This window comes from Anarhichas minor, unplaced genomic scaffold (assembly GCF_050575085.1).
Source record: "Anarhichas minor isolate MPS153535 unplaced genomic scaffold, ASM5057508v1 ptg000003l, whole genome shotgun sequence".
Lineage (NCBI taxonomy): Eukaryota > Metazoa > Chordata > Actinopteri > Perciformes > Anarhichadidae > Anarhichas > Anarhichas minor.
In genome coordinates, this window is record NW_027466449.1 from 7,721,097 (window position 1) to 7,745,764 (window position 24,668).

At 42.6% G+C, this 24,668-nt stretch overlaps 3 protein-coding genes across 3 annotated transcripts; 2 read left to right on the forward strand and 1 right to left on the reverse strand.

The window, feature by feature from the left end:
- The first annotated feature begins 590 nt into the window (after positions 1–590).
- dnajc22 (DnaJ (Hsp40) homolog, subfamily C, member 22) lies at positions 591–2,381 on the forward strand. Its single transcript, XM_076091011.1, has 3 exons — positions 591–1,161; positions 1,763–2,055; positions 2,205–2,381. Exons 1-3 carry the CDS (start codon positions 612–614, stop codon positions 2,379–2,381), a joined length of 1,020 nt encoding a protein of 339 aa, XP_075947126.1. The 5' UTR covers positions 591–611.
- Positions 2,382–2,769: 388 nt separating this feature from the next.
- On the forward strand, positions 2,770–7,907 carry ikzf4 (IKAROS family zinc finger 4). The gene is given in 10 exon segments (XM_076091025.1): positions 2,770–3,094; positions 3,136–3,187; positions 3,189–3,215; positions 4,692–4,746; positions 4,848–4,955; positions 5,055–5,357; positions 5,470–5,637; positions 6,356–6,505; positions 6,636–6,767; positions 7,075–7,907. Coding segments are annotated over 10 exon segments (1,896 nt in total). The 5' UTR covers positions 2,770–3,014; the 3' UTR covers positions 7,896–7,907.
- Positions 7,908–21,102: 13,195 nt separating this feature from the next.
- Positions 21,103–24,250, reverse strand: wnt1 (wingless-type MMTV integration site family, member 1). The gene is made up of 4 exons (XM_076091035.1): positions 24,150–24,250; positions 22,168–22,421; positions 21,712–21,977; positions 21,103–21,594 (listed from the first exon to the last, which is right to left on the reverse strand). The coding sequence occupies exons 1-4, from the start codon at positions 24,248–24,250 to the stop codon at positions 21,103–21,105; spliced, it is 1,113 nt and encodes a 370-aa protein (XP_075947150.1).
- Positions 24,251–24,668: the final 418 nt, after the last annotated feature.

Consider the following 24,668-nt stretch of genomic DNA (forward strand, 5'->3'; position numbering starts at 1 on the left):
CAACAATTTCAACTACGGAAAGGAAAGGAAGGGATTTATCGGGATAAGGATTTAAAATGGGCTCAGTGAGTAACCTTACTTTTATTAGTTAAAAAACGTATGTATTAAAAGTATAAAAAGTTAAAACACTGAACAGTCAGTCTGCTTTAGCTGTTAGATTAGCTATGGATTGTCCTATAGAGAAATGTTGGGAACTACCAGCTCAATTTCGGACTTTTTGTCCAACATGTGATATGTTTTCTCTCAAAAAGCACACGTAATAACATCGACAGTTACAGCCTGCTATGTTTTGGATTGACTTAAAATGACAATACAAGCTAGGATAAATCCCTCTTACATAATATAATATTAAACCAGGGAAGTGGATCGCAGAGATTAAAAATCCCTTTGCCAAGACGCAGCAGCACACAGATCATAGAGAAAACATGCCAAAATGTATAACACTGACTTGGGTTTAAAATATGTTGTGTGATCAAAAGCATGATATAAAATTGGTAAAAAATAAAAATAAAAGAACGAGAGACGTTAAGACTAAACTCTTCTGTTACTTCATTGCAGGTACTCATGAGGGATGACTAATTCACCTGAACAGGGAGCACCGAGGCAGAGCGATGGTTAAAAGTGTCATGGTAGCCTATGCCCTGTGGGCAGTAGCTGGGCCTTTGGGCCTTCACCATTTATATTTAGGAAGAGACAACCATGCTCTGTTATGGATGCTAACTCTGGGAGGATTTGGGTTTGGCTGGGCCAGAGAGGTCCTACGTATTCCTGCATATGTCGGTGAGGCCAATCGAGATGCAGAGAAGGAGAGAAAAGCACCTCCCACCATGGGGCCTCCACCTGTAGGCCCTGTCAGATTTGTTGGACAGGTGTGCGTTGGGATCTACTTTGGCACAGTGGCTCTGATTGCACTGAACTACCTCAGTTTTTTCTACTTGATCATCCTGCCTTTATGTGTGGGTGCAGGGGTGCATCTGGTGTCCTGTATTGGCCAGCAGACTTCTGATCTACAAAAAACGTTGACTACTTGTCTCATAACCTCACCAATATTCTATGGCAGCAGCTTATCGCCTATCCCTATAAGCCTGGCTGCCAGTGTCACTGCTGCGCAGTACCGCAGGGTCAAAGCTCCACGGACACCTGGCTGCACACCGGAACTAGGTAAGATGATCTCACAAATATAACAATACCATCTGACTTTGTGGCGGTCTGTAGGTTTGGACCCAAACGCAGACACAGACAAAGGGAGTAAAACAAAGAGAAAGGTTTATTGCAGGGATATAGAGGGTGATGTGAATGACAAGAGGTTGAGATGGAGCAGCGGAGAGCAGACAGAGCGGGGTGTGAGCGTGGCAGGTTGGGGGAATGAGCTGGCGAGGCAGGCAGACTGGGGAACCAGAGAGGATGATCCTGGAGAGACAGGGTGAGTACAGGCAAGAATGAACTCAGAATTCATAATTGCTGAGCGGCCAAGCACGACTAACTACCACTGTGGTTGCAATAACGATCTGGCGATGAGTAGATGGAAAGTTGGGGTAGATATAATGCTGTGTGCCCACACCACACACACACACACACACACAGAGACAGACAGGGGAAAAACAAGAGACACAGGGGAGGAGGGAAACACAGAGGGAAACACAGGGGGAAACAGGAGGCCCGGCCTGGCCGTGACAGACTGCCTTTTACATCATGATAACACTGCTTCTCTCTAAATCTCTAAGACTCACTGAAAATCCATTTATTTCTGTCTTTTATCCAGGTCCACGGCTTTGCAGGCTCGGTCTAGCCTGGCTGGCCTTCTCTGCTCCACTAGGTTACTGTATTTTCCACAACACCACAGCCACACTGTATTACCTGTCTGACTGTGTATCAGCACTGCTGGATTTTTTCTGGTTCCTGCCTTGGCTCAAAAATGTGTTTGAGTACATTCTTTTAATGCCGTATCGGCTCTTGTGTGTTCTTACTGGAGGGGGTTACTATGAAGACGCTTGGAAGAAGGTGCTGGAAATACTGCTCAAAGAGTATACCGAGAAAGAAAAAGAGGCACTGAAGGTGAGCAAGCTCATAACTGGAAAGGCTATATAAGTGACAGGTTAGGGTAGTTTTACCTCAAGGTGTTAACTGTGCATCAGTCTGAACAGTCATTTCTCTGGCATTGTCATAGCCTTCACACTGTTCATCAGGATATATTTGTGTTGCAGGTATTTTCATTGGATGCAGAGGCCTCTCTTGAAGACATAACTCACAGCTATAGGGGGCTGGCCAAGACATGGCATCCAGACCACAACCCCAGCAAGGAAGCTGAGGCCATGTTCATCAAGATCCATGAGGCTTATGAGGTCCTTCTACAACGGCACAAACCTCATCGATTCACATAGTTGCTCTTCATTCCTCACCGACTGGCCTGAATAGTCGCGAGGGAACAGTGAGACCCCTGATGGCATTTTTATTATTGTTCATGGAACATAAATCAAGAGCATGCACAGAGACTCACACAGCATCTCACAGCTGTCTGATTGGTTACCTCACAGAGGTGGTCACAAACAGTCCGTTGCTGCCACCTTGTGGCGCTATTAGGTGTATTTTCACCTTCAACTATTTGATCACAGCAATTTTGGTTATTTACTGTGCGTTTGCTTGCTTGCTTTTAAACCCTTAATTAAAAACACCAAGTACATATCTTATTATTTCACAGCATAATTACTGAAATGAATTATTAAAGTATGTAATAATCATGTAATAAAGGTAGACGCAAATGTATGATATTACCCGCCTCCTCCATTCTCCAGCATTTCCGGAAGAGGCCTTGATCATAAACAGACACGTGTCTGAACTCTCAATAAATAATTGTACTAAATGTAGCAGGCGTGCTATACTGGCCACCTTAAAGCTAGTATTTCTTCAAACATATATCAATGCGCAGCAGCATATACCAGTGTTGTGTATATTAGTTCTTCTGGCGTACGTTTCATCACATTTCTACCACCTGTGACCGGAGCTGACACGCATCGATGCATTCGACAATCATTGAATCAGGAGTTCTGTTGTACAGTTATTCGGTCTGTATCCCAGCATGGGCCCGGAAGTTGTTTGGGATTCCCAGGTAAAAAAAAAAAAAAAGAAAAAAAAAAATCCCGGAGATGCTGTCGTCGCCTGGGAAAACAAACAGCCATCCAGACAATTAAAAAAGGAAAACACCGATCGGTCGCCAGGTAAGGAGGAGGCTTGCGGACTTCACCGCGGCTCTCGGTAAGACCATCCGTCGGTTTTAATGTGAAGTAACGGCATGTTTTTGAGGAGTTGGTGGTGAATGCCATTTGTCGTGTGGTCGGGTGCCATAGCAACGGCTCATGAGAAACATTGTGAGGACAGTTTGACGTGCTCCATGTCGGATGACAGCAGCGTTCATGCGGACAATTTAGACTGGGGCAACTCCTGCAACACATTGCCCGTGTGTGTCTCGCCACTGTCTCGAACCGTCCATGAGCCGACTGGTGTCATAACAGACCAAATCCACCGAGCAGCTATAGAACAAGTAGCCGCGCGTACAAGGAGGAGAAGCATGGTAGTTATTTGTAAAATGTAACGCAATATGTTTTACTGCACAATCCAGAGAGGATTGTTAGGCAAGGGTCGGTGCTGGTGCGCGTCCCTCCCCCCCCTTTCTATTTTTTATTTTTTTTTAATAGCCGTGCCCTGGTGTGACTGGCGCGTCTCCCGGCTGCATCAGCGCCTGTTGCTCCCCATGCACGGCCAATGCCAGGATATTAATTTCCCCTGCGCTTCGTTGTCTCCGCCCCCCTGCTCGCTCCATAGTCTCCTCTGTCCATTGTTGTTGCCATCCATTTGAGCAAAAGGTGCAGCATTGTACATCTGGCTATTTTTGTCTCTTTCTCTCTCTCTCTCTTTTTTTCCTTCCAACATTAAATAAAATAGAGCCTCACCTTAAGTCTGGTCACATAAAATCAACATGTTCTCTGTCTGGAAATCTTGTTGGAAATAGGGGTATAGTCTCCATACCTGTTCAGAAAAAATGAGAAGGAACATATAATAAAATAACGTCAGCAAGTCAATATAACCCCTGAATCTCAACACAATCTCATATGTATGTATATGTATACATACGTACATATATATATAAATATGTATATATAGGCTACAGTAGCTACGGTATATATGGCCTACATATGCAGTCTGGTTAGGGTTAGGTATACTGTACTATAGCTTTCTAACTTCAAAAAATCTGTATATAGTATATATCTGTATTATTTTCCTCTGTACCTCTCCGGCCGTCTTCTTGTGCTGCTCAAATGCAAAATCTTATCTTAATATTTAATTTTGTTGAGCTTACGTCATTAGTGTAAGGTGTTCCAGTTACTTTGTCCACCCCCAGTAGTTTCAACTCCTCCTCCAGTCATTAGTTTTCTATAAATGTCAAGCCTCTCATAGGAGGGCAGAAAGTTTACTAAATTAGTTTTTTACAGTGAACTCACTATTGGACACTGACAAGCCATCTGTTTTCCTATTCTTGTAACAACAAACAGCGGGTAAGGATATTGTATGTGGTTAGTAACAAAGATATTATATGCAATTTTCGTGTGACTGAGATTTGGAAAATTGGATCTTCTCAAAAATAATAAATGGAATAAGTTACATTGACAATGTTTTTTTAAATCATATTTCTGTAGGCATCTGGTGAAAGAATGAATGCTGATGACTGCAATGGATGCTCATATGCACAAGGTAAGTTTATATATATATAAGGGAGAAACTATATACATGTGTGTGTATAGTCTCCAAACTTGAATGCTTACTTTAATAACATGGGCCTATTTGTTTCTCAGGTAATGGAGGAGAGTCATCAACGGAACATGATTTTTATAGCGGGTTGCAGGGCCCTTCGGCAAGATCTCCAAACAGTCAGCAGTCCTCACCACACCGCTCCCTTAGTGGTCAGTTATTATTCCTTTGTTTTAATGTGGCCATATGGACACATGGCAGAAATTCTTCATTAACATTATGTATTTCCCCCTCACCCTCTCTCCACACAGCGAACTCCATCAAGGTTGAGCTGTGCAGCGATGATGAGTCACCAGGTGCTCCACAGCCAGACAACAGAGAGGCTGTGAGCGACGATGGCAGGAGGGATGACAGAGGGGACCCCATGGAGGAAGGGAGCACAGAGTACGCTGGGGCCGGAAGAGACAGAGGGAGCCTTTATAACGAGATGGCCAGTCCAAACTCTGCTTCGCCAGGACCTCTCCGCCTGCCCAATGGGAAGCTCCAGTGTGAGGTGTGCGGCATGATCTGCATCGGGCCCAACGTGCTGATGGTGCACAAGCGTAGCCACACAGGTGGGAACAAGCCAGCAAGGCAGTGACAGACTATTACCCTAAATGTCATTAAATAAAGGCAATACTTGAAATGATTACTTCTAAAATCCTCTGTCCATCCATGTGTTCATAGGCGAGAGGCCGTTCCAGTGTAACCAGTGTGGAGCTTCGTTCACCCAGAAGGGGAACTTATTGCGGCACATCAAGTTGCATTCGGGAGAGAAGCCTTTCAAATGTCCCGTTTGCAACTACGCTTGTCGCCGGAGAGATGCCCTGGCTGGACATCTACGCACACATGCAGGTAAATAAGTGAGCTTTAAGTGCAATACAACAGTACCTAACACATCAAACATAGGCCATGAAGAGATTTTTCATAAATGTACCTAATCAGTTATTGAACCTGATGAATGCAGATGCTCCATAACATTATTCCTTATTGTGATGAGGTATAATGCATTAAACAACGGTAAGCGGTAGAAGTGGGGATTCATTAGAACGGCCCCCTTCTGTGAAGCTCAGAGGAAATAGGTAGACCAGAATGTACTGTAAAACACATGACAAAATATGACATTTAACATTTTGTGAAAAACAGGAAATCCTGCTGCCACTTTCAACAGGTGTTGACACACAGTAGGCTACAGTAGGTCTTGATGGATCTCCACGGGTCGCAGAGGTTCATTTTCGAAGAAAGGATTCTTGCGATTTTTGATTTCAGCGAATTGACGTCAGTCTTGCCGACGGCTTATTAAGAAGAAGCGTTGCGGTAAAGGGTTAGGCGTTTTCTGTCGTCATTGCCGAGCAATATAGAACAATATCAGGAATCAATGGGGAAATCCATTCTCTCAAACCTAGCCAATAATAAATTGAAAAATCCCCTTTCCAAAAATATTTTAATAAACAACACCACTGTAGTCGTTTACACAATATTTATCAGCGGATTACATTTGATCAACAGTATCCATCGTCTCGGGTGAAATTTTGTCCATCTGTCAGTTCTGTATTTTTTCTCTGAATTGCAGCTTCTTCTCCAACGGTGGGAAAACCTTTCAAGTGCAGCTACTGTAGTCGCAGCTATAAACAACAGAGCACACTGGAGGAACATCTAGAGCGCTGCCACAGTTATTTGAAGAGTCTGGACCAGACAGCAGCCATTGCACAGACGGCACAGGGTAACATATCACACCACACGAAAACGTTTCTTCATGATTGTAAATGCAAATAGATTAAAGCAAGTTAAACATATTCACACACATGATGAGTTAGTTAGTGTATTGATGACGAGGGGCCTTTTGTTTGCAGGTGAAGAGTCGGTAAATATGGAGACAATTACAAAACCTTCGCTCCAGCCAGCCAATGAAAAAATCCAGCTTGTGGATAGACTGGCTATGAGCATCACCAAGCGCAAGAGATCAACACCACAGAAGTTTTTGGGTGAGTTCATTTTAATAAGACAATCCATGTTATTCATATTTAGTAAGAGTTTAGAAATATATGTATAACCTATTACAAATACATGTTCTATTTTTTAAATTAAAATTACACAATGTTATATCTTTAGCTTGAAAAAGCACAGAATTAATAAGAGTTTGATCTTTGTCGAATATTATCAGCTGTCCTGCAGTGCAGTCAGTCAAGAGTCAACTTGCCGTTACCAGTTTGGAGACACCTGGTCCATGTTGCTCCATGAAAATGGAGGAGTAAATCTTAATCATTGCATTACTGATATTCCTTTTTATAGGTGAAAAGCACATACACCTCGACCTACCTGAAGCACCTTACGAATTGTCCTCTGGCTCTGAGAAGGAGGCGGACCTCACCAGCTCTCGGCCTGCTGGGGACTCTGCTGGGTTGGCCAGTCCACGTCTCCAAGGCAGCAGGGGTAAAAGGGAGAACCATGAGCCGCCTGCACTGTCTCAGCTCCATCCTGCCTTCCTGACGGAGATACGCACGGTAATGGGCTCCGTCAACAGCAACTTGACTCCTCAGGGCCTCCGAGCCCATGGTGGCGGCGGGCTGGCAGCAGTGTCCCTTGGCCTGGCAGGGCAGCAGGCAGGTGAAGGCCGCGATGACCAGCGCCCAGCCCGTAGACACATCACCTCGCCCAACGGCTGCCCCGACTCTACAGACGCAGAGAGCACAGCAGAAGAGCAGAGCACAAGGGCTACAGCCCCGACAAGTACCTCCAACAACCATCACCTCCACTACCAAACCCCAGCACTGCCCCGCAGCCATTCCACTTCCAGCCCCAGGCAGGCCAAAGACTTGGACCCAGAGTGGGAGAGAGCGTGTCCTGTGCCCACCACCATAGTAAAGAGGAGCCCTGTCGCACCCCTTTCTTCCCGGGAGATTGTGCAGGTGTTAGACAGGGATGGCCGGCCTGTGCGCTCTTTCCACTGCCGGCACTGTCGCATCCTCTTCCTGGACCATGTCATGTTCACCATCCACATGGGTTGCCACGGCTTCCGCCAACCCTTCGAGTGCAACATCTGTGGCCACCGCAGCCAGGACCGCTACGAGTTCTCGTCTCACATCAGCCGCGGAGAGCATCAGGTGGGCTGAGGAGAGGGGATAGTGGTCGGGTGAGGAGAGGTGGCTGTCGCCCTCTAAAGTTGTAGGCTCCCGTTTGTTCTGCACCAGATCAGTTGCTTTAAATCCCTAGTGTAAATAAAAGGATTTGTGGTTTTACAGTGAGAACATTTATTGTACCACTTAAAGTTTAGTGGAGGCAAATTGCATTCTATGATTGATTGCAATCCCTTATAAAATCATCCGGCAAAACTACTGGTTTTGCTTCAAAAGTGCCTTCTTTGGGGATTTCCTCTTAACTTAAAAAAAAACTGTAGGGGAACTGGTGCTCAAAAATCAAACTAGCCATCTTTTGCTAAGTGATTTAGTCAGCACTTTTGAAAGGTTGTGCACAGGCAGTTAAGGTAAGCATGGCATGTACATTTTAAGAATTCTATTTGGTATGCTTAGTATGCACTAAGAGCTTTGTTTTTGTGGTTGAGGTGGGTACTTTGTGTCGTGTGTCAGGTATGCTTAATATGCACTGAGAGCTTTGTACCTCTGGGTTTGGGAGAAGCTTTTGTCACAGACAAAGCACAGTAATGGATTGCCTTAACTCCTACAGTAGTACGCTGCTGTAGGAATACATTGTTTACAGCACGTGTGAAGTCACCTCAGAAGAGAGAGTATTTGCAGCTGCACAGTGAGACTATCAGGACAAAGTGAAACTATGAGGGAAATGAACTGAAAACGTTCAGGGTCTTTAGGGCTCAGATGTTAAATCGTTTTTTTGGATTTTAAAGTGAGCCTTAGCATACTGGTGCAGATCAGACCACGAGCCATGTAGTGTACAGTAAGAGTCTGACTGAGATGGCCCAGGGTGCTATACCTATACGGGATTGCACTTTTTGGTTCCCTGCTTATATATGAACTTCTTTGCCGAAGCACTTGATGGCTTTACCATCCCCCCCCCCCTGTGATTGTTCTACTGCACTGATAAATCACATGATACTCACAACAAATTATCATCTAATTTGCAACACCAGTGTATTTTTAACGGAGCCGGCCTTCAACAGAAAGCGTTGCACTGGTTCTGCGGTCTACATTGAAGTCTGCTGCAATGTGTGACGGAGAATCGAATATCAGTTCAACTAAAAACAATTATTTTGCCGTTTTGCACTCAGCAGTTGAGGCTGAGAATTTGAACAATTTGCATAAAGTAGGTGAATTAAAAAACATTTATTTAAAAATGAATTAACAAATCAGTTTCGATCTGTTCAGTTATCACTTGTGATTATCTATTTAGTGTTGTTTGTTTCAGCCTTGGTGTATTTAATCAGCTATATTCCAAATCTTATCCAGCATATTCCTCAAGTCCATGAAATGTTACCTCCTGCTTCTTTATAGCACCCAAATACCTTATTGCTACAGTATGGTGAGTTATCTGACAATGTTAATATTGGGAACATGAATGAGACCAAACTCAGTATTCTTACTTGTTATTGTGGGTTTGCTGCTTCATAGTTTAACTTCATTTTGATTGATCGCAGGCAAAAAATATACTTGAAACTGTTTGAGAAAAAAGGAATCTAAAAATGCACTTGGTTTGATAAGTGGAGAAATGTGTGTGAATGGAATATAGCATGTGTGCTTGTCATTTTCTGCTTTTCCCTGAATTGTGAATTATTTTTGAAATGTGAAGTAATTTCAAGAAGTGAAAATGAGGCATGGGTTTTTGTCTCCTTGTGTAGACTTTTAAATGTTATACAATATTTTGTGAATGATGTAACATGACAAAACACTTTACCTCAAAGTTAAAGATGTACAACTGCCTCATTATTTCAACAAGTCATGTTGCTTTCCAAGATGTTCTTGCAGTTACAGATGCGTGCCCCTCGATATTCTTGAAACTTTTTACTGTCAATAAAGTTGAGTTTATTGTAAAAGTGATTTTCTCTCGTTCGACTATGATGGCATCCACATCTTTGTGCTTATTTTACAATCAAAGTACACAGAAGAGTTTCTCACAAGCAGATTAGATATTGAAGTATTTATTTCACAAAGATAACTAATTTTGAATTCCACGTCTTACAGGCTTTGCAAAGCCTCCCAGGACATTACTCTATCGGTATACTGATCGAACACTAATCCTTTAACTGTGCTTACTACTACAACAAAAATACTATTTAAATGTATACAGCTGTATCCATCAGTCCATGACAGATTTTAGGATGTAAAGAATTGGGTAGCTGCCTGTAATCTGTATGGTATTTTTAGTTAATAATAAGACAGATGTTTATATTAGATATTACATTACTACCTACATATATTCCAGTATTATTTCATGTTATTTCATGTGACAAAACGTGCATGCATAATTTCAACAGTATAACACATCTACAAAGGTACACTTTACTGTATGTGTTTTGGATATTGTAATTGAAGCCTCGTCATATATTTTGTCTAGAAATGTTCAACTTTAACTTTAGGTAATTGTCCTTGTTTTTACATTTTTACATCAATACACATTTAAAATTAGTTAATTGTCACAGAAGACACATTTTGTAAACCTTAATTTAAAAAGTCAAATATATATATACTGTATATACATATATAAAGTGTAACTGTAATATATCTAAAAAAAAGTATTTCCTATTCTTGCACTGTATATTGAATGTTAAACCTTCAGAGGTATGGGTAAGCAGTGAATAAGGCTAAACTTAGACTGCTTCATATTCACATGACATTTTAGCAGACTTGTTTTCTGTTTCAGGTGGGTTTTGACCTTTTTTTCCTCTGCAGTGGAAAATCATCTTTGGCTGCTCCTACATATAAATTCCAGGTGCAATTTTAAAAGTGCATGAATATAACCACCCCTCCAGTGAATGACAACATTCAGAAATACAAATCACAACATGTAAAAGCCACATATATGTACACAGATTATTCTTTCTCACTTTGACGACACACTTGACAAAGTCGATCCACTCATCACCACCCTGATGAAGACAAGGCATGCATGAAGTTCTACCATGTGTTTAACATTTGACAGACAATTGTCTAACCCTTGACTGCAGGTGCAATTCAAAACCACTTCTAAGTACAACCGTCACTAGATAAAAATAAATAAATAAATAAAAGAAACAGCTCACTTGAATACCACATTTATGTCCCCACCCAATTTACCGCTTCAGTGCCTTTAAAAACTGTTTGCATTTTCATAAGATGAAAGACGTCTGCTGTGAAACAATTCAACGTACCTAAGATTTCAACCATTAGAGCTAGTCTGAGGATTTTGCACAACTTGAGAAACGCGCCATATGTGCAGCTTTTACAATTCTGAGAAAATAATCTGCTCGCAATCCCTGTGTGAGTTTTAGTTGTGAATTTATAGTTACAAAGAATTGCCTCCCTGACTTCAACAGGAAGCTTTCAGAAGGTATTGTCCTCTGATAGATACTTTCATTTGTTTGCTTTTGCATGTTTTACCCAACTTACAACACACTATACTCACTAATACACAATATCTGTTCTACAAGCATAAAGTTATTTGTTTTCAAAGCATTTATTCAGTCTTTTTGATGCAGCCACAGCTGTTCATTCTGCTTGTTTGAGCACGTCAGTGCTGCTCTTCTATATCATTGTAAATGGAATATATATTGGGTTTTGTGTTGCTTGTCGAACAAAACAAGCATTCTGAAGTTGCACCATCGGCTCTTTGAAAGTATGATGGGCACGTTTCACTATTCAATTAATTGTTTAATTAAAGAAATTATTGCTGGATGATACATTATGGAAATAATTGTTGATTGTAGCCCTAAAGGTAAGTCTCAGAATACTGTCATTTCAAACAAGTGGCTGCTCAAAAGACTTATAAAATTAATATAATATGTTTTAGAAAAAAGGTTGGTAATAGTGTAAAAACTGTGTTTTGTAATTCTAGGTATAACGTATAGACCTTTTATCTCTTAACCTCAGACAGGTAATCGTTTTTTTTTTTTTTAATCTTCATTTCTGATCCTCATTAATACAGGTTACCATGAATAAAAAGAGTCAACGACAACATGTTTCTGTGACACCTTGTTTGATGCACTGTCGCTGTGTGACATCAAGTGGCCTTGCTGGGGTGATGTTCCACAACCAACACAAGGCAGGATGAATTTCATTTCACTCATCTACCTTCCACTGAGGTCTGCTGTAGAGTGACACGCAGCCTCAGTGATGTCACACACGGTGGAAGCATCCGCCATGTCCCTCGTGACGAGCTGTTGACGATGGGTTTACGGGCACTAAACTCAGCTGAACATGACGCCCACCGCCCACCTCGTTCCATGACTGTTCTCTCTGTTGTGTTGTTGTCGTGTAAGCTCGTTTTGGATACATGAACGTACACTAAACACAGCTGCACATTGTCGACCATGAAACAAACTCATTACAGTTTTACATTGTGTAAAAAGGACTATAACGTTCCTTGTTCTTCTTCTTCTCCGTCTGCACATGAGAGAAATTTGCCTTCAGGGCTTTCAACAAGGGCAGCAAACAGGTTACATGACGCCAGGACACTCAGGCAGCTAGCGTCAACGAACTCAAAACCCATTATTCCTGCCTTAAATGTAACATTAGTTAACTCTTTGCTAAAAAAAAAACAAAAAAAAAAAAAACGTTATGTCCATTAATTTGTTTACTTTGAATAAGCCAATTTAAAGTGTGTAATTCGTCGTTTATTCCACTAGATGGCGGCCGTTGATCATATACAAGTCAGCACTTCTCCTCAACGCTGACTTGATCTGATGGCAGGCAGCACTGTGATGATGACAAGTAACTGCACAGTAATAAAACACACAACGACTCTCTCGAACGTGTTTAGCTTGTACTTAGTGCAGGTTCTTGCTGCATGTTTCCTCACAATCCACATGAAGGTTAGTTGGGAGACTACTGTGGTTTGGGAAACTGAAATTCAGGCCGATATGTAGAATGTGTTTAACAGTCACATTTTATATATTTTATAAAACCTTAAATGTACTCATTTTGAAACGATGGACAACAACTCTCTTTGGTGTAAGGAAAAAGGTATATTGGCTCATTAGTTAGCATTGTTGTCTCAAAGTTGTGGGTTAATATCCTTGCACCATGACTTACTGAGGTGTGTTTGTGAGGAGCGTCCTTTCCTCAGATATAACTCATTAACACAAATATCTCCAATCCTTATCATTCCTTCTCCAGGAAGACAGAAGTCCTCTATGAACAAGGATGGAGACCTTTAAAGAAATCCCCGGACCCCTGGAGTTATACCTGGACTAATGTGTGGACAAAACAGTGTGCAACTCACTTGACTTGCATCTCCCCCTACTCCCCACAGTTCTCCATAAACCACCTAATTCATCTATTTTCCAAAAAGCGAATTAAGGGATTTTCAGAGGAAATCTTCTGGCTGCTAGATAAATGTGTAGCTGGTAGCCTATCGAAATCAGAACAATTATTCCATGAAGCTAATACGTCCATTTGTCTTTTAGATGATCCAGATGCCAGAAAAGTTGATGACTAGCAGCCGAGGAAAACAAATATGTCTCCCAACTTGTTTCCGTTTCAAAGAAGCTGCTCACTGCAGCTGTACCCTGCATGGGCTGCAATATGCATGTGATATTAATCAATCCATTTATTGTGCCATTTCAATTATAGAAAGAATGTGTTTATTTTTAAGCAGCTGAGTGTCAACCAAGGACACATTTAGGTAAGCTCAGGGTGTGATTCATCTTTCAGTAATCTCCTCTGCAAGGCAATGTGGGTTAAGTGTCTTTTCAGTATTTGTTGATTGTAGTAGCATCCCAAATGACGACAGAGCAATTTTCACAATTTAACTCGCACTTTGGACATTGCCCATGTCAGCAAAATGCAACATTTAACGTCACTAAATTTACCACATTTGTACATCAAATCACAGCACTTCTGCAGTGTAGCTCACCCAGCTAATGTATTACACTCACATAATGTTCATTTAGGGGCCAGAAGGAACTTTTTAGGGTGCAAAATGTACTGAAAGCCTGCTGGCACAGTTTGTAGGACAGCTCTGGCTCTGGAAGCGATTAGCCCTCAAAGCGTGGGTGAGTATATTGCAGAGAGACATGGGCGGGTGGGAGTAGTATCGTGTGTGAGTGTGTGTGCGACATGGAGAAAGAACTTGTGTGTGTTTTGCGAGAGAGAGAGAGAAATTGGGGTAGTTCTGTTCTGCAAGCAGTTCTCAGTATGTATGTAGATTGGAAGATGTGTGGCTCCTGTGGTTGGCTGTCCCCTGTGTCACTGCCTTTAAAAAAACTGTTGCCAAGAGAAACGTCTTCTTTACAGGCTTTGGCTGCCAGATGCTGGGGATAATGGATTGGCCTGCAGAAGGAAAGATGGAGAGGTGTGTGCAGCAGACATGCAAGTGAGCGCATACACGAATATCAGCACACACATACTTGTACGCTCGCACACTCTGTGGGCAGGGATCACCATAATGCTGAAGTAAGGTGTAAATAATTCATCTTCAAGTCACTGTTGTACAACTGCCACACACGTTCACCGTGACACACAAGGGAAGTATTAGGCCCAGTAAGTCATGTCAAATTAAGCATGCCCAAACCATGAATGAGCATATGGCTTGGGCATGCTTACAGATTCCAAAGATGCCACATTTTGTGGATGTGTGCAGGACGCGTTAGGAGGGAATAGTTGTGTGCAGCCATGAACCTACACACGGGGCGCCAGTGCGAATGCTGTAGTGTGTCTGCGAGCAGGATAGGCAGTGACACAGGAATGTGTCATAGTTCCTGCAAGCCACTCAGCTCCTAAACTGCAGCAAATAAACATTCCTCTACTGCTGTGTCAGTGCTGAGTCCTCGCCCACTGTCGTTGTAAAACACAGCTTGTAATTAAAACCAAAAACTGAGCATTTCTCCCTTTGTTTCCAGCAGTATTACTGGTTGAGAGATAATGGCCCCATGCCTTCAGACATTTCTCTGTGCTGTTTATTGACTCAAAGACGGCATGTTGTGGTCCAGATGATATCAAGGTGGGCCAACCGATAGTAAAACATCAGACTCATCTTTATTGGTTAAGTGCAGAAAGAGTAATTCTGACTTGCTGTGGTTAGTCATATTTCATTATCTCACATCTACGCAAATACAACAGTAAGATACCACTGTTGAAAAACATCGCGCATTTTGACAGTTTGAGATCCATTTGGATGAAGAGAAGTGTTGACATTCAATATAGCCGGACACATATTGCTGCTATTTATCACTGACTAGTCTGTTTTGATTTGAATAAATGCAGGCTTCATCCGTGCTGACAGGTGAAATGATGTGCAGGCTTATGCTGTGTCACATAGATTCCACCACGGTTTGTGCTTATATTTCGTGTGGATCTCAGAGCTGGAACGTTGCCGTGCTGTACCCATACATTGTCAGATGTCTGTAAACATGTTCTACTGTAGGTTGTCCTTTGCCCAACATCTTTCCCTGTCATTACAGCTCTGTTTACAGGAGGAATAACAGTGTTTGCTAGCACATGATCTCCCCCAGAATATACAGCGGTCTAAAGTCGCACTCTGACGCACAGTTTTCCACCTAAAACACTTAATTCCTGTGGAACCGATTTTGACATGTCACTTCATCTGTTTGTTGTCTCTTGTCTGCTCTTGCCAGGTTAATCATTCACAGATGCGTGATTGGGGATTTTAATCTTTTTCACGTTGGATAACCACTGCCTTTTCATTCCAATGTTTTGGTCAAACGGTACTTAAAGCTGGCCATTTAGTGTTTGCAATAGACTGAAGACCACTTTTAGGTATTTAGAGGTGATGTTGCATGGCGAAGAGGTTTTTATCTCAGCAGTCTTGAGGTTTAGAAAGTATTTAATATCAACAAAAAATGGGCCAACAGAGTAAAAGGCCATCAAGCCAAGACAACCAAAAGGTCATGCTGTGTATGTACCTCAACATATATTATCACCCCATGCCAATTCACTCACAGGAGGCTCCTATTCACGACGTCTTAATACACGTGAAGAGTGCTGGCATATCACAAACGCACACACGCACAACCACCGCAAAGTTATATCCTTCCCACCTTTAACTGCAGGCCTCGCTCTCCATCTCGCTCCACAGGGGCACAGAGCCTGACCACAGACATCGTGCTGATTGCTCACCATGGCCGAGCGGTCTGTCCACATTCCCACCCTGATTCACTGTGTGCAGAAAACCCAACAACGGAAAACGGTGGTTTGAGAGTGTCTGGAGGTTTGCGGACAGCAGTGAGTGTTCGCTGTGTCCCTCCTAAATCCATCCTCCTCTCATCCCCTTCCACTGGCCAGCTGCATACCCCGGGAACATGGGAACAGTTAAGGGCAGACCGAAAACGGATGTGTGTGGAATGTTTTGGACTTGAAGGGAGAGGATAAAAAAAAAAAAGAGAGGACACTTGAGTCAGTGTACGCATGCTGGGATGAATTTAAACTTCCCTCTCTCCCGTATGTGACAGGTTGTGGCAGGCCGGTAGATGATGAAGTGATGGAGATGTTAGGAGGCCACGGCCATTGTGATGCTGGGTGGCTGTTACTCTGGAACTGCCATCTGCCGAAAAGGTCAGTTGCTAGGGGACGATTCTCCTGGACCGTGTCTGCCTCCCAGCTGCCATCCACACACCCACACACCCTGGCTTGAGTACGCACACAAACTCACACAAACACTTACACATTTGCACTATCACACTCTTTTTATTCTTTACTAGAAACCTGAATTGAATTTGAGTAAATTCGACCCACTGTGTTCACCGTTATTAATCCACTCTGTAGTTTTCTGTAACTTTAGGGTAGGTTTAGTTGAATATAATCCTTTATGTGATATGTGTGTGATGAGGCTGTAAATACATATCTTGGGACATAATAGCCCAAACAAATGAGGGTGTTCCCGTCAAACAATGCCTTAATTAATTGGAACTTGGCCACATTTGAATGCTGGGATTACAATGAAATGTTGAGGCTGCACGGAAATCAAATCAGGGTTGAGTGCCAAATACAAGCCATGCCACATTGTCCATTACAACCACAGTGAGCAGCCTATCATTCAGTGCGGTGATCCAAACCCAAATCTAAATTCCTTATCATACGCCCTTCATATTAAAGGCAACTCCACCCAACGGGCAAACATTTTTCCACAATTTAGCAGGAATTCTAATATGAAGCTGCTGTGTCGCCATTATTCCATATCGTCTTCTCTGCATGTTCTGTGGTGACTGACCTGATTATTGTAAGGAGCCCAATGAAGTGAAAACTTTTTCCTTTCTCAAGCTTAAAATCATGAACGTTGTATTTTAAAGTGACACACTCAGGTCAAATCGAGTGTGGCTGCATTTCTTAGCATCAAGTAACTTAACCCTGTACCCCTGTTATGTTGCTCCTGAAGTTAAGGGTCCTATAATGTCAGCATCACAAAGCTTTTTGCTAATAGATGGGAAAAAGATTTATCCCAAAAGGAAATTGATCGAGTAACAATTAGAAGGCCCCAGGAGCAAGCGACTGGATGTCAGTGTGTTATCAGATATTGGCGATACAGTAACTGACTGGATTTTGTGGCATTTTTATCCTTCCTATCACACTTTACTGCTCTCCTTCCCTTTGCCCCCCCTCCTCATGCCCTCACCTCCACCCTGCGCCTCTCCACCAGCCTTCCAGAGACAGTGACTTTTGTGTTGTTGAGCTGTTGTTTTTGTTTGTGCCCTTCTCACCATGGCTGCCTGCTCGCCGCCTGGCAGCCCCTTGTGTCAAAGGTGGCTGCAGCAGAACAGACTGTGGGAACAGCCGGTTAGCCTCCTCTGGTCCCCTGCTCCCTAACCAGAGGGGCAGCCATCAATCCAGCACTCCCCCTGCCCCTGAACACACAAAATGCCCAACCAAACACACACTCACACAAAAAGCCTACAACGCTCACACCCTCTCCCAATAATCCTCGGAAGCAATTTCATCTCGACTCGGGTGGCGGCCCATTGTCGCCAGCCCCTTCAATCTTTCCTTATTAACTCTCGCTTTGTCCCGCATCCGAGCTTCTGGACTCATCTCTCCTACATTCCGATCGGTGCTGCTCCCAGCACTCCCAGGCAACCTCCATTCGCTAATCCCACTGCCTCCCCCACCAGCTGCCCCACCCCAAGGAACTCTTACTGCTTCTTTTTTTCCCAACCTGCCGATCACCTACTTACAGAGTAAGGTAGGGGCATTAACTCCATGGGTTTTCTGAAGGCAGAGTGTGAAGGCGGGGTGGGTGAAGGAGGAGGCGGCCACAAAGTGACTCCAGCCCAGACAATTAGAACAATGAGCTGGGCCTGTAGGGGGCTAACTCGCTGCGTCACGCCTGGACGGTGGGGTATTTTGTCAGTTTAATGAATTGTCCGTCAGGCCAGGGCCACATTGCAGGCTGCGCAGGGAGAGGCCAGCAGGGACCCAGACACTAAGTCGGTATTTATTACACTGCCTTTGTCACTAATTGAGCTAATTATCACTGACTCCTCAGCACTCCCACAGGCAGAACCCCCTCCACTCACTCTCTCCACCAACTCTCCCACCTCACTCTCACGCCTGGGATTTGAACTCTGCCTTCCCTCCTCTTTTCTTAAATCTGTCTGCCACTTTCTCTTTCTTTTGTTTCTCTCTGTGTCGACGATCGCCTATCAATTCTCTCTCAAGCCAGGATTTTATCGTTTTCACATTTGTGAGCTTTTGCTTTCTCCTGACTTTTTCTCCATTTGTCACATACTTTAATCCAAATCATGTGTTCACCTGTTATCCAGTCATACAAGACAGAACCTTTCATTTTGGAGGACTCAGATGTGTTACCCTGTGATCAATATACATTTTAAGTTCTCATCTTTTTGTTTTGGTAGGCCTTATGTGACCCCATGCATCATTTGCAGTATTTTGATTCAGTTTGCTCTGTTTTTGTTGTTGTTTTTTAAACCCACTAGGTCTACATATTTAAACTTTCTACTTTCTTTGAGATGTGGACCAATCTCAATTCATTATTTATTACTTAACTTCTTTGCGGCAGGCAAAGGAGCCCTTTGTGATGTCTAATTTTTACCCCGTAACATCAAGACTGTAATTCGGAAAGTTTCTCGTCCCTGTCGTACTATGTCACCCTGTCTGCTCTTACATCTACAACTTTGCTGCTCTGTTATTAGGACCTTTGGGTGCGTGTTGGTGTTCTCACTGTGATCTATCTGGATGACCGTGGCTGCTCCTGTGCTGTGGTGAGCTAAGTAGAAAGTGTTAAGCTTTCCAAACTCCCGTTAGTCAGTGGTTTGGGTCGTGGTTATTCAGGTTGCCAGGGGCTGGGGGAGAGGTTTTCATTATTTTTCAGTCTATTTCTCTATTTCTTTCCAGCATTAAGCAAATAAAGCTAAACATGAAATGCAGTAAAATCCTATACTGTATCAAATAAGGTATGTGGCTGGATAAGCAGGGGCCGTCTCTTGTGGTTGGGAGCACAGATGCAGGGATGTTTTGTAAGCCAGAGAAAGAGGCTGCTTTGGTGGTGGTAATAGGATTAAGCAAAGGACACCCAGGGACAGGCTTATATGTTCACTTGGTTGGTTGTCAAAACTATCTCAAACACAGACTACAACAGACATAATAGCATCTTTTGACACATTCAGGAGGGCAACTTAATTGAAAATATAGACTTTATTGTTCTATCATACAATACAAAACCAACTGGAGCCTAAATCTTTTGATTAAAATCTAAAAAAAAAAAAAAGTCTTCTCTTACATCTCACTATAACAGTATAAAAATCCTTAGAAATAAATATTTTGTATTTACACGAATAAAAAAGGTAAATATTCAGTGCATGAACACAAGTGTTTTACAGGAAACAAGCAAAGACGTGATAATGTTTTGTTTCTAGTATATAAGAGTCGGTTTTGTGTGAGCTACATTACACCAAAATAGAAAAAGGCATAAGATCTAAAACAACTCCTGACTTGACACTAATGATAGTATATTCTCCAGCCACTGACAGGTGCATAAATCATTCAGAAAACATACAAATTACGTCATTATAAATATATTCATATATTTTAATATTTACAGTATTTTGGTTCTCATAGCTGATATTCAGAATGATCTCTGACAGCAGAGGCTGTTTTCGTCAAAGAACAATGTTATCTGCTTTTTACATCCTATCCTGAAGTAAAACACATAGTATACGCCTACTCTAAACCTGGACCAGTTTAATGCAACACTCATGTATTAACAGGAATTTTGTGTTTTTTTTTTTTACTTCAATGCCATCTCAGAATGGCATTAGTTTTCATTTTGAGAGCATGGTGAGACACTGCAGGTCACATTCCATTTTCAATATTGATCCCTCTGATCAAGTCATGTAATTATATTCAGTGTATTTATAATACATTCAAATTACATTGCCTCAGTAAGATTTGTTCAGTCAGTTTCTATTTTTCTTGTAACATCAGGACCATCCTGTGGTCAATCATGGTGGCAAATCAGGGTTGAGGTTTATTCAGCTCCCATCAAATTTAAATAAAACGGGCAAATGTGATGAAGAAATTATAAGTGGTCGGGCTGCATCCAGGGCCTAAGTACACAAGTTGAGAAAAGACAGCCCATCCCTGGAGATAAACTTCACACAGTTTCATGTGAGAGGATCCAACATTCAGCAAAGAAAAAAAAAACAATGATTTAAAAGAACACAAAAAACTTCCCTCTTGTTAGAGGTCTTCACCAGTTTAGGAGAGCCCACTGTTTGTGGCTCTCTGGCCACAGAAACATCTGTGAAACATTGTGCCCAGTCTCTGCCCTCAGTGGAGGAGAAGAAGGCTCTAGTAGTACCTGGTTACAGCAATCGATTCATCACCACATCATTTCGCCCCTTTACTAATTTTATGTTTCCACAGTGTAAACACTTGAGGGATGCGGATGATTTCCATTCTACATTGATAGCTGGAGTGTTTAAATTCCCTCTTAATGCTGTTAAGCATCAAAGGAAAGTTGCAAGCACATCTACTCCCTCCATACCCTGTTCATATATTTGTGCTTTTCTTCATCTCCCTCTTTCAAAAACTGATTTTTTTTTTGGAGAGAATTCCCTGTATTAGTTTACCCGCCTTGAAGCTTTTCTAGCTTCTAACATCTCAAACCACCTGTGTTCTAGTGGCTTTCTCAGCCAATTGCCAATCAAATATGCATTAATATTCCATTGATGTCCACCTGTCATCATAAACACTGGTGTAATGTCCGTGTACTGGTGCAGTTCAAGCAGCTGACATGACAGCACCAGTGGAAGGTGCAGTTGCAACGTTCAGTCACACTCTCAGTCCGGGTCTTAAACCCACGTCCACAGCAGAGCAGCTCACATCCGTCCAGGCCTGGAGAAGAGCTGTTGCATGTTCTCCCAGAAGTTCCCAAAGTGCCAGTTTTGCCGTTGTAGGAGCAGAAGTTTGGTGATTTCTCAAAATAGACCAGGTCCATGGCAGAGGGGGGTTTGTGAGCCGGGTTTTCAGGCTCCAAGTGTCGGGGGTCGGCTCGGTGAGAAGCACGGTTGCTTCCCTTGTTGGCATAAACAACTCTGGATGCACCATCAAACCGGTCCTTAAGAAAGTCTGCCACTGTGCGGAAGCTGGGCAGGCGCATCCAACAGGTGCGCACGGTGCAGGAGCCTGACATGCCATGGCACTTACACTCCTGACGCATCTCTGATGACACAGTCTGCAAATAGGAAGACCAATGAAATCATACAAAGGGGAAATCACAAATGCATTAGAAGCTTTTGGGAATTCTGACAAAAACAGCCAATTGTGGCATGTTTGAATATCAAATCCTTACCATTCTGCCAGCCTCATTATTGTGTATGTTGGTGAGGTAGCGCAGATCTCTGCCCCTCTCGCTGGAGTCCACAAACTCACGGCTGAACATCCGGCCAAAGTCTACGTTGTCACTGCAGCCCCCCCAGTGCCAGTCTGGTCCTCCAGGACCTCTGCGGCGGTAATCGCATGTGCACGACTCGATGGCCCCTTCTGAGCAGGAGCGAGCCACAGCGTGGGTCACCCCTGCACTGGTAATGGCAAATACAAATGCAGTCTCTCTGCAACCTGAAGAAACAACATCAAAACTTCCCATCAGAGCCAATTCCAGCCTTTTAGACAATGGCTTTGCCAATTTTTTGCCCAAAAGTTGAAAAACATTCATGACAAAGCCTATTAAATGTATACAAACGATTCCATTACATCCTGGCCAAAATTGCCCAAATAATGCCTGGTATGAAAGACAAGAGAGGCTCACCACGATTGACAATTTTCCCAAAAACTGCTGGGCTGTGGGTGGTCGGGCAGTTCCAGCGGCGGTTGCGGAACTGCCACTTGCACTCCTTTATGGCAGTGTGCAGCCCAGCGGCGATGGCGTGCAAGATGCCAGGGTTCTGCCGAATCAGCCGGCGCTGGCGACGACTCAGTAGGGCCAGGCTCGGGTCCAGGACCAACTGCACGTTCTTGGAATTGGTGAGGAGGTTGGATGAGGAGGCCACATTGACAATACCCCTGGCACAACAAAAGGACAAAGCCAATCAGAGTCAAGGAGCTGGCAGTTATTGCTCGTAGCTACTTCAGTGACACTCTAAACTCTTAAACTGGTGTGTCTTGGCATCTCATGTGTGTCAAAAAAAATGTAATTACTGTTTTCATTATTTAAATCTGTGGCATAACAGTGTTTCAAGACAATGAGGAGACGGTGAGTCTCTGAGTCTGAATGCAGGTTTGTTTGGCAAATAACATTAAACTCAATTTTTACCTCTTCATAAATCCTTTGGACCCGAACCAGATATTATGACGTATCAGTTTCATTATTAGAACTTGTAGTCATATTGTTCTGCTAAATATTCAGCATCTGTTATATTGTCATATAGCTCAGTGGAAATCCTCCCTCACAGGTTTGCATCTGTGTTGTCCTGAGAAAATGATTCTCTTGTGATAAAAAAGCTGAAGAGAAGTTGTTTACACTTTTAGATTAAAATGTCCAATCTCACCTGCAAATATGATCATCCTGTCAAAATGTCCCAAGTCACTAAACATTAGGCCTTTAGGTTTGTATGCTGTAAATGTAAAATGCTCTCCGCCAAAAAGCAAATTCATATTCTGTAGACTTTATGTCACTTAGTTTTTATCATATTAATAACTCAAAGTATGTTGTCCCTTTGCTACATGATATCAGAAAATATTCTGGTATTTGGTTTTATAACCGTTTGTGTCCATATATAATGCACCTGTACTTCTCCAGTAACAGTAATCCAGTTTTGGTGGTCAGGTTTCAGAATATTTCTAGTGTTTGAGTACACTGGTTGCTATATCATTTTTCACTTTGTCTGTTGGTATTATCTGTGAGATTTCTGTGTCAACATTTTTTTTTGATTCTCATGTAGTGTAGCCTAATGGCTGTGTCTCCTGTTGAGCATTATCATTCGGAAAAACGGGCGAGTCTCGGCCTGTTAGAGGGCTGACCCAGACAGTTGTGTGGTGAGGCCTGGGAACATTAACAATAATGTCGTCTTTTTGGATGTTTTTCTTCATTCCAGCTACTCCGCGGTGTATTTTTTTCCCCCTCTCCTAGTTTTCTTGGATTTCAGCTGACATTTTAAATATTTGAAATCGTCTGACGTTGTGCGCAAATCCATCTAATGGCACCGCAAAAACGACAAAAAAAGAGCTTTCGTAAAAGCATTACCAAAACAAACCCAGCCCACAGTTTATAGAGTTTTAAACAAAAGCGAGACAATATGCTGCACTGATGCAATACTATACAGATATGTAACAAAATAGAGTGGAATTGGCAGCTGTAGTTGATGTGTAATGTAGAACGATGGAGAAGACCTCGTAGGATAAAAAAATCCGTATTTATCCCACATTGGACTGAGAAAGAGAGAGTAAATGTAATATATACCGCAAATAAGGTAAACCTGTTGTTATAGGCCAATTACAAATGTAATTATTTCATTGTTAAATAGATAGTCTACTGGCTAATTCCACTCAACCGACAACAAATTTGAAGAAAAATAAATCCCACAAGCTTTAATATCATGCGGTTTTTCTTTTTTTCAAAGGTTGAACAGAACTTGCTAACGGTGCCAAAACTAACACATTATTTCGAGCATGCAGCATGGAATGTGCCCGCCCAATAAAACACCGCTCAAACCGGCGTGCAATAGAACGTGTTCAATGGTAGGATGCTGATAACTGAATAAATGTACGGTATCTAGATATTTGTGAACTCACCACCACCGGCCGCTGTTGTTTACGGCCCCTGTGCCTGAGAGCGAAGACACCAGCAGGATGCAGGCGGCTTTCACCCCCAACAGCAGCGCCAGACTCCTCATCGTTGCTTCAGGTCAAATATGAGGAGTGAAGTGTCAAATGGAGTTTGCTCGGGCAAAGTTATAAACCTAGTTCTACATATCTTTGACAGTTATTCATCTGAACACCGGAACACAAATAACCGCATTTTATAACAAATTCAACTACAATAAACCGTCAGCCTGAAAGCGAGAAAAATAAGACAGAAGTCTGGCAGTGATAATGTATTTTATCATTATGTTCTACTGAATTATGATAAACTTGCTGTAAGGTGTAAATACTCACCACGCCACAGTCCGGTGATAGGACTTGAAAGGTGAGAGAAGCAGGCAGCCCTAATTGACTTAAATGGATCTTGAGTGGAGACAGGTTGCTAAATGATGTGAAGTGTCCAGACAGGATGCTACTGCTGCTGCAGTCCTCTTCACTCTGTCTCTCTCA

Coding starts and splice junctions, on each gene's coding strand:
- dnajc22 (XM_076091011.1), top strand. CDS start 612: ATGGTTAAAAGTGTCATGGTAGCCTATGCCCTGTGGGCAGTAGCTGGG. Junction 1,162..1,762: donor TGGCTGCACACCGGAACTAG/GTAAGATGATCT, acceptor TCTTTTATCCAG/GTCCACGGCTTTGCAGGCTC. Junction 2,056..2,204: donor AAGAAAAAGAGGCACTGAAG/GTGAGCAAGCTC, acceptor TTTGTGTTGCAG/GTATTTTCATTGGATGCAGA.
- wnt1 (XM_076091035.1), bottom strand. CDS start 24,250: ATGAGGAGTCTGGCGCTGCTGTTGGGGGTGAAAGCCGCCTGCATCCTG. Junction 21,978..22,167: donor TGGGAAAATTGTCAATCGTG/GTGAGCCTCTCT, acceptor TTGTTTCTTCAG/GTTGCAGAGAGACTGCATTT. Junction 21,595..21,711: donor ATAATGAGGCTGGCAGAATG/GTAAGGATTTGA, acceptor TCCTATTTGCAG/ACTGTGTCATCAGAGATGCG.